Here is a 9,658-nt window from a genome sequence, read left to right as displayed (position 1 = left end):
AAATTCCAGCTGGGCTTTTGCCTTTCTAATTTCCTCTCTGCATGACCTGACAAGATCCCTGTACTCTTCTTGGGTTGCCTGCCCTTTCTTCCAGAGCTGGTAAGCTCTCCTTTTTTTCCTTAGTCGCAGTAGTAGATCTCTGTCCAGCCAGGCCGGTTGTCTTCCCTGCCGATTTGTCTTACGGCACATGGGGACAGCCTGCTCCTGTGCCTTTAAGCCTTCTTCCTAGCAGGTCAAAGTCTGCCCTCTGGAAGTCCATAGTGGCGGTGTTGCTGACCCCCTTCCTCACCTCACCAAAAATAAAAAACTCTACCATTTCATGATCGCTAAGGCCAAGACGACCTCCAACCACCACCTCTCCCACCGGTCCTTCTCTGTAAGTGAAGAGGAGGTCAAGCAGGGCACCTCCCCTGGTAGGCTTACTTACCAGCTGTGTCAGGAAGTTATCTTCCACACACTGCAGGAACCTTCTGGACTGTTTCCTTTCTGCTGTGTTGTATTTCCAGCAGATGTCTGGGAAGTTGAAGTCCCCCACAAGAACAAGAGCTTGCGACTGAGAGACTTCTGCCAGCCGCTTGTAGAATACTTCGTCAATGTCCTCACCCTGGTCGGGTGGTCTGTAACAGACTCCCAATAGGATATCTTGCACCCAGGAGTCAATCAACTGTCTCACAGTTATCTAGATGCCATCTGCACTTGATGATAGAGATATGTCTCCTCTCAGAGATTGTCCAAGCACCTGCCTTGCACTGAAGTTTCAGCAATTAGTTTAGTAGCGTTTCATTAGACAGTTTTCTGGCTATACAGGTTAGTTTGCAGCCTGGCCTTACCTCTAACTTTAAGGAGCTCAGGTTTGATGAGGTAAAGTTAACATGAAGTTAAGCACTTAAACATAAGAAAAATCTTTTTTACTGTGTGGGTAGTCAGACACTGCAACAGGCTGCCCAGAAAGGTTGTGGAGTCTCCATCTTTGGAGATATTCAAAGCCCAAATGGACAGTGTGCTGAGCACAGCACTAGATGGTCTCCAGATCTCTCTCAATTGTTCTGATTTACTGCAAGATTTATTTTTTACTCAGCATGGGCTGTCTTATCACTGTCCTTTTATTAGCAGAGGAACCTTGAGAAAAGTGCATCAGGGAGAACTTCTTTTTAGCGGGAAGTCCCAAGTCCTAAACTGACTCCTAGACCTTGGAAAAAACCACTCCAGTCTATTCCATTTCCAGACATGGTCATAGGTTGCAGACATCCCTGAGGGCTTCTCTGCAGCACAGATTTATTTGGATATGCAATTTTCATGAAAATGTTGTGCTGTCTTATTCACTTATGACTCATTTAAAGCATCAGACAATTTTAAAGAGAAAAGAACAGTGAAAGCAAACAATTAAATTTGTTTGAAAATTAGAAACATACTTACATAAAAATATTAAGCAAGAAAATACAACTCTAAGGGTTTTTCTAGATATTACATTTGTCCTTAATTGATCCAAAAGAGCCTTAGCCTGCTCATATATTCTTTAAACAGAGACCATTCATTTCCTTTCAAGAGCAGAGAGGTAAAAAGGTATCTTGCTCCTCAGCACCACGTTTTTCAGGTTTTCCATAGACAATTAAGAATTTGGTGGGGAATCTGGAGTATTAAAAGTCCTCAACTATGTTCCAGTTAAAAAAGAAAAGGAAGATGATATAACTTAATGCAAGTACTCAGGCTTAATATTTTAATATCCACATGAGGATAATATTGGTCATGCATCATTTAAAAAAACTTTATATGAACAGGCAAATATGTCTGTACAAATGAGTTAAGTAAGAACATTTGTACAAATTAGCTAGGAGCTAAGAATCCAAAATAGCACAACCCCCCAGGAAAGCTCCAAAACTTAACCACTCTTAAGGGTAAGATATGTTTCATTTTGAGATATTTTCTATCTTTTGTCTAATCCCACAGATGCTGTAAGAGTATCACAGACATTATTTGTTTGCCACATTTCCTGTCCCTTCCACCCCCTGCCCTTATTCGATGTACACACGCTAGTCCCTTCTAGTTCTTACCCACACTCCTGAAGCTGAACACTGTGTAAGTTACAAACTGTCTCAATATTTTGTAATGCAGAAACAGCCCCATAAACCTAATAGAATGACCCATGATAGTATCATTATCAGGAACATCAAATCAGACATGAAGTGCCTTTCATACATGTTTAAGAATAAAAGTCCTAGCACGGACCATGGTGTTTGGACAGCCTTTCAGTTACTGAGTCTCATTACAGATCGTAATTAAAAATATATGTACATAACCCCCCCCACCAAACCCTAAGATAAATTCTCAGGAGTATGACCCACACTTTCAGTTTCAGATATTTTGAGTCTGAGATTTCTTTCTGTCTTAAATAAATGTATTTATAGAATACCTTGTTTAGAGATTTTTAGCCTGAATTAATGCCTTATATGTTTACCACCATTCAGGAGATCTCCCAAAACAGTGACACTGTGCAGAATATAAAGTAATAAAGTTATAAAATTATAAAGAATAAAATGTCTTTTTTCCTGTGATTGGTATGTACACGGCCAGTCTGCTTTAAGACCAGACTGGCACTGACTAATTGACCATGTTTAGTGAGTTACTGCAACTATAACTTCTTGTCTGGAACACTGAAAATTATTTTCCACTTCCATGTGCATATAGATGATCCCATGATGGTCCTTTCCACAGATGGTCCTTTTGAGTTATCATAGATAGGGGCCAATGGAAAAAGCACCTTAAATTGTGGGGTTTCCAATTTAGATTCTTTAAAAACATGAAACAAAATAGCTCAGATGTAGTATAAACTAAATAAAAATAATTTTACCAGAATGAAGATGGTATCTTTGATGATGATACCTTTAATCTGCTGTTAAGGCTTGAATTTTTGGCAGGTTGTTATCTATACTTTTTAATGCCTTTGGCTAAAGTATATGTTAAAATATGTTCAGAAATTTCAATCACTTCTTTCTTTAAATAGGTTGAGAAAACCTCTTGTGTTTGTATTAGAATTGTACTTACCTTCAATCTATTAGGGTAAGTTCAAACAGGAGTCTAAAAATATGTCTTATCTAAAACTCACTCAAACCAAAGATCTATCACCACCTCACCAACCAGCATAATTCACACCTCTCTTATACATAACTAGTTCATCAGTCTTTTTGAGTGAATTTCCAAGTTCTAGCAGGAGAAATATATGGTCATTTACAGCTGTGTGCAACATGTGTCTAAGAGACTCTCACTTTGCACAGATTGCCTATTCTGGAGTCATATTTAGTTTCTTCTACACCTTAAACCCCAGAAAAAGCAGAGACTCAGCAGAATAGAAAATAATGTACAGTCAGAATTGGGAGCTCTCCCAGCAGTACTGAGAGTCACTAGATAAAGCTAGTACAAGTTTCATAATTTGTACTGGTTGTTATTATAACAAGATTTACCGTAAGTACAGTTTGCTCTTGCAAGCCAACTACTACTTTCTGAATGTATTTTATAATGCACCTGGTGGTAAATTAGCAACGTATCTGCACACACCACCGGGTAAGTGTCATAACCTCACAGGTGACATATGGCTCTGAGAGCCTTATCCAAACTACCTAGATTGCCATTGGCATTGTCACTGTAATACAAATAACACATTTTAATGATGATGCCATTGTGTTCCATCTATGCTATGTTAATAATATTATGGCTGTTTATATTACAATGACAAACATGAACACCTGCTCTTAAAGACTAACAAACCCAGAAGCTAATTGGAATAGGAGGAGGCAGATACTAGCAAATAGTCATGAGAAGCACGCAGCAAGGGGAGACAATCACAGCAGACTAGGAGGACCATACTGGGACCTATGTGACCTTAAAACCGGGGAAGTAATTTCTAACACAACTAGTAATTTCTAACACAACTAAATTTCTAAAACACAAACAACAATTCAAGAATTTAAGTGATAATATTAAACAGCTGAGGTGAAGAAATGTACTTTTCCATTTTAATCACGATTCAAGGTCAAATTGAGGTCTCAGGAGAAATCTAGTTATTTTGACTCAGTTTGCAGTTCAGACATCTAGATCATAAATGCAGAAAACATCAGGTTGGACTATTGTCCATGGAACGACTAAGAGTTTTCCTATTCTAACCTGAAAAAGGAGCTGCCTTTTCATCTCAGAACTGGCTTTTCAGTCTCAAAGAGCTTGCTCTCACTGAGCTCATCTATATTGCACTGTAGTTTCCTTCAACTACTTGTAAGCCAAAATAAAATGAGTTTTCACAGTACTGTGACCTCCGTAACTTCCAGAAGCTCTAAATATGTAGTCACATGCATTCCTGTCTTGTTTTTAGCCTATGCACTGAACAAAGCTTTAATTCAAGTGTACAGTATTCTTAAACTTACAAAGGAAAGAAGCTTTAGTAGTTTTAGACTGACATGAAAAGTAACACATTAATTAAAATTAAACACATCCACTCCTCAATATAATGATCAGATTAGGCAATAGTTCAGTCTTCTGTGCTTTGCAAACGGCCAGGACTAATGTCTAAGAGGCAGGTGTAGAGGGCATTTACAAGCCTATATTAAAACAGGAAGTCTCTTACTTATAATTATCACTGCCCCACTTAATTGGGCCACAATGAATTGAATTTTATAAAAGCACACAACAGAAATACAATTTTCCTTTCTGGTAATGATCATTTGTAAAGACTAAGTATTTTATAGAAGTTAACATTAGAACAAGCAATAGTCTGATGAGACTTAAACTCCTAATACAGGTGTCAGACACTTGTGGCTCTGATTCTTCAAAATAGGAAAGCATGTGCCTCGGTGGTGATACTAATGCAGATCTTTCAATGCCCTGCTGAAAGTGCAAGCCTTTGGCTGCTTCCAGGTTTACCCCTAGGCTTACGCAAAAGACATAACCAGTTCTCAGAGCTCTGTCACTAGCACTGGTCTGCCTATGAAAAATTCAGAGGTTAACAGCAATGTCTATCAGATCAAGTACTTAATTTAACAGTTTTAAATCACTGGTCTAATTTTCAACTGCTGCTGTTAAAAGGGGAAAGCATAGGAGAAGGGGAGGAAAGTGAAGGGAAGGGAGAGGATAGCAGGGGAAGGAATGAGAGGGGAGTAGAAAAGAAAATGTCCTATTTGTTTGCCTTTTCTGTAATATTGGTATATCACTATATCTATAATTATTACTGGAGCACTTCACATATGAGGAAAGACTGAGCAAGCTATTCAGCCTAGAGAAGAGAAGGCTCAGTGGGGATCTGATCAATGAATACAGACACCTGAAGGGATGGTGTGAAGAGGATTGAGCCGGTTTCTTTTCAGCAGTGCCCAGTGACAGGACCAGAGGCAATGGGCACAAACTGAAACACAGAACATGTTTCACTTTTTTTGCTGGGAGGGTGACTAAGCAGTGGCACACATTGCCCAGAGAGGTTGTGGAGTCTCCCTCTTTGGAGATAATCAAAAGCTGGCTGGACATGGTCATTGGCAACCAGGTCTGGGTGGCCCTTCTTGAGCAGGGGGGTTGGATCAGATGACCTCCAGAGTTCCCTTCTAACCTCAGCCATGTTGTGAATCTGCAGTTCTTATAAAGGCTTTTAAAAGGAACCCTACTGGGTTTTTGAATAGGACTTTTGAATAACAATGCTCTTTATAGTGTATATGAATGCACATACACAATATTTTGAAGGAAGTTTAGCAGTCTGGTGATTCATCTGGGCTGAGGAAATGGTCTCAGTTTTATTCCTAATAAAATTGAAACAATCATCATTAAGAATTTATCTTATAGCATCTTTTAACATTTATAATCTTTAAGATACCTGGCAAATATTGACCAAATAATTACCACATTATCCCACGAGAGAGTTAAACATCAGTATCTTCATTTGGTACATGAAGCAACTGAGCCACTGAAAGGCTGACACCTACGTTTTTAAATTTGAATGCCTCAGGATTGTCAACGAAGTGCTAACACTACAGAATGAAAGCGACCTCAGTCTCTGTGTACTGAGCAGCCACAGTTCTTGACAGGTTCTGCCCATATAAACAGTCGTCTCTCCCACCATTTTGCAAATTTTGACTCATTTTCAAAACACAGAGATAAGTCCTTTAGGAAAGTCTAGGCAAAAGTGTGTGGATTGCACCCTGTAAAACTTAGCTGATGTGTTCCAAATACTGGAGAGAAATTAATTTTGTATAGCATAGAAACCTAGTCAGAGCTACACAGAAAATAGTTGAATTTTTTAGACTCATGCCAGGTCATCCTGAGGCACTTTCAGCCTTCCTAGAAAGAGATCACTCTCATAGCGTAATTCAAACACAAAGGAGCTTTCCCTAAATTGTTCACTACTGACAGTTCAAGATAAATGTTTTATTATTTCCTTTCCCTTATCCTTTCATTACAGCTGCTTTAGTTAGAAGGGGAAATGTGAAATTCACTACAACAGTCCCATTTAAGGCAATAGGGTTTTGACAGCCATGCCAGAGGAGTAAGGAGTTGCTCCCATCTCACTCTGCACTAAAAAAGCAAAATTATTGTTCAAAAATATGTAACGCCCAAAAAATTACAATTTTTTTGAGCCACAAATTAGTGGAATGTGGCGTGCTACTTAGATCAGAAAAACATTCCTATTTATTTTCATATTTCTTATTTTTTTCTTGCATTTTAAGAGAGCAATTTATGTGGTGATAATGCATGAGGTTATATTGGCTCAGATGATCATAAACATAATCTATCATTATATGTTTTCTCAAAGAAACAAATTGATCCCAAACTTCTCTATTATGAAAGCTTTTTGCTGAATAGATCTTTGACTATTTTTTTTTTTACCTTTTCAGTGTATAATATGCAGCATAATCCACCAGACTAGAGCCCTTCTGGATAGCCTCAGTAATACAGTTATCTTCAGTTTCTTCTCAACAAGGAAAAAAATAAAAAGAAAGAAAGATGAATATGTTATTCAGTAACATATTTATTAAATTATTTAGATTTACAAAATATACAGATTTCTAATATTAAAGTATGTGTAATTTTTCCCCTTGAAAATTATCTCCATATTTTAGTGTTCCTGAAACCAATGTTGTGGTTCCAACCTTTCTGCAAGATAAGGTAGGGGTAGGAAATCAATTCTGCCTTAATTTACGAGGCTTGAAGAGTTAGATTTTCCTTCTGTTTCCTCCAGTATAAATCCGGCTATGAACATATTATATAGTACCAAACACAACAAGTCCAGCTGGAACTTGTTGTGTTCTGTGTATGCAATTATGCTCCTTAGGCTTCATGTGCATTTTGCACTAAACTGTCCTTGGACAGGATAGGACAAGCCCGAGTCTCCCTCACAGGTAATAGGAGTTGGCCTGAGCCACATGAAGAATTTGAATCCATATTCAGGCATAATTAACAAACTTTCAGACCTTCTGGGATCTGACCAATGCATGAAAGCCTTATTCTCAATTCTCCACCTATGTTTGATGGAAAGATATATGTGAACCTAATAATACTTCAGGAGTGTTATTTTACATAGTGCTATCATGGAACACCGATTATTCCTCTTTTGTGTGCATCTAAGTTTATATTAAATGAATCAGTCATATTAAAAGTCCAGTGGTTTAATTCCTGTCTGTACATTGTGGGATCACCCATTTTTTCTTAGAAAATGAATCATAAATGATAATAGATTGTTAACAATCATTTATGTACAATTGCTCATCATTTATGTGCAGTGTAATTTTAGGTGACGTATTTTTTCTGTAGTCCATGCTGTGATATTTCTGTGATCTATTTTTTGAATAGGGCACTCAGCTCAAGGGAAAATAGCGTGTGATGAGGAGTTATCTTTCCTAGGCAAAATTCTACTCCACTCTACTAAAGATCTTCTCAGCATCTAAGTATAGCAGTAGTTATTTCTCTTTTTCGCCTATGCATGGTAAAATATTCAGATGATTCATTTTATGTTATCATTCAGATTTCTGTTACATTTCAAAATGTTTTTGAGGCTATGTTAAAAAACAAGACTGATTTTTATAGGCCATACAACAGCTAATTCTTTTAGAATTTAATATTGCATGATTTTTAAATACTTTTAGGGGTTTTACCTCTGAGAAATACATTATGCTCAAAGTATTGTTCATCACGTGATATTGAGAGAAGATCCACCTTCTATACTTGAATTCCATTGTCTCTCTTCCTTTTCTACTGAGAAATATGATTCTGGTACCAATGCAGTGTTTTCAAAAATGTGGTTCTTGCAGTAATAAACATTATTTTGTATTGTTCCCATCGGACCAAAGGACAATTACTATAAAAAAGTCATATGCAGTCCACCTGTTCCATTTATTTACAGTCTATATATATTCATTTTTTATGAACTAACACACAATATAACCTCATTTTAGACCATGTCTTTCCAAACAATCAATATGGAAGCTCCAAGTAAAGAATCCAATATGGAAAATACATCTGACCCCCTGTTTCACAGTGATGGTCCAAAAAAGATTTTCTATCAGAAGCAATGGTTTGGGAATTAGTTTTTTATTGAATCTATTTTGGATATAATTTTATTTTATTTGTGATTCTACACTAACTTCAGGTTAAAACTTTCCTAAGGAATCATATCACCATCCCTTATGAATCATATCTACAGCTATATAATTTAAGAGAACGTAAAGATTGAAAACCCCTTTCTTCATCATCTCTGCACTACTTTAGTGTAAAATTGTTCTCTTCAGAATTCTGTTAAAATTCAGTCTAGTATCTGCTATTTTACTGGTCTACTAGATCTAACTGATTTAGATTGAACAAATGCAAATAACATAGCTCTGATGTTTAAAATTGCAAGATTATATTGTCTGAACATAGACACCACTGCAATCTGAGATGCTGTAAAATCTTTGCAGGGTGCTAGCAGAGAAAGGACCCACAGGAGATGTGCAGCCAGCTGGGACATCCTACGGCAACTGACTCTGGCCCAGGATGACTGAACATAGTGATTGGCAGTCTGGGAAAGAAATCCAGCAATCATGCTTGTAAACATGTCATCTGACATATGAATGCCACTAAGAAAGTAAAATCACTTCTAGTCAAAGAATACATAATTGAGATAAATTACGCATACAAAGTTTTCCTTTGTGAATCTATGAAGCTGCATTTTAAAAGAAAACATGCATGGAATAATTCTCACAGAAGTCAGATAGTGTATTTTGCACATAAAAAGAGATTAAGCTAAACTGCCATTGCTAAACTGTCTGCAGTGCCAGTGTATTTTCAGCTTAACAGCAATCACCAACAAAAGAAAATAATGTGTATTTCTTCTATTACTTACCAAAGAGGATATCTTTGCCTATCTGAAGGAAAGAAAAGAAAACAGCTGTGAAGGCTATAGCTGCTGAAATTCCCAAAACAATGAACACTTTCATCTACAAGAAAGAGGAGATAATTGTTGACAAAATACATACCTTCATCTTCTAATTATAAACCATACTATAAATAAATTCCTGCATATGGTAAATTTTACTTTTAAATTAGATTTGTAGCCACATTTGACTATGGTTTTGAAGTTCAAAATATTAAATTTTAGAAATAACTGTAATTTACTTTTTCTTTTTTCCTCCCTTCTTTATGGCTTTTTTCAGTT

General features: G+C 36.9%; 1 protein-coding gene across 1 annotated transcript in view; it reads right to left on the bottom strand.

Annotated features, from left to right (window-relative positions):
- Window positions 1-9,440, bottom strand: part of TPO (thyroid peroxidase) — a 46,195-nt gene extending 36,755 nt beyond the window's left edge. The window contains 3 exon segments of the mRNA XM_035889912.1: window positions 6,856-6,937; window positions 9,116-9,166; window positions 9,347-9,440. Coding sequence (XP_035745805.1) covers window positions 6,856-6,937; window positions 9,116-9,166; window positions 9,347-9,440 — 227 coding nt within the window.
- Between the last annotated feature and the right edge of the window lie 218 nt (window positions 9,441-9,658).

The sequence above is a fragment of the Egretta garzetta genome, unplaced genomic scaffold (assembly GCF_000687185.1).
Source record: "Egretta garzetta isolate BGI_Z169 unplaced genomic scaffold, ASM68718v1 scaffold62, whole genome shotgun sequence".
NCBI lineage: Eukaryota > Metazoa > Chordata > Aves > Pelecaniformes > Ardeidae > Egretta > Egretta garzetta.
The sequence above is the reverse complement of the archived record's forward strand: the minus strand, read 5'-3'. Positions and strand labels throughout refer to the sequence as shown.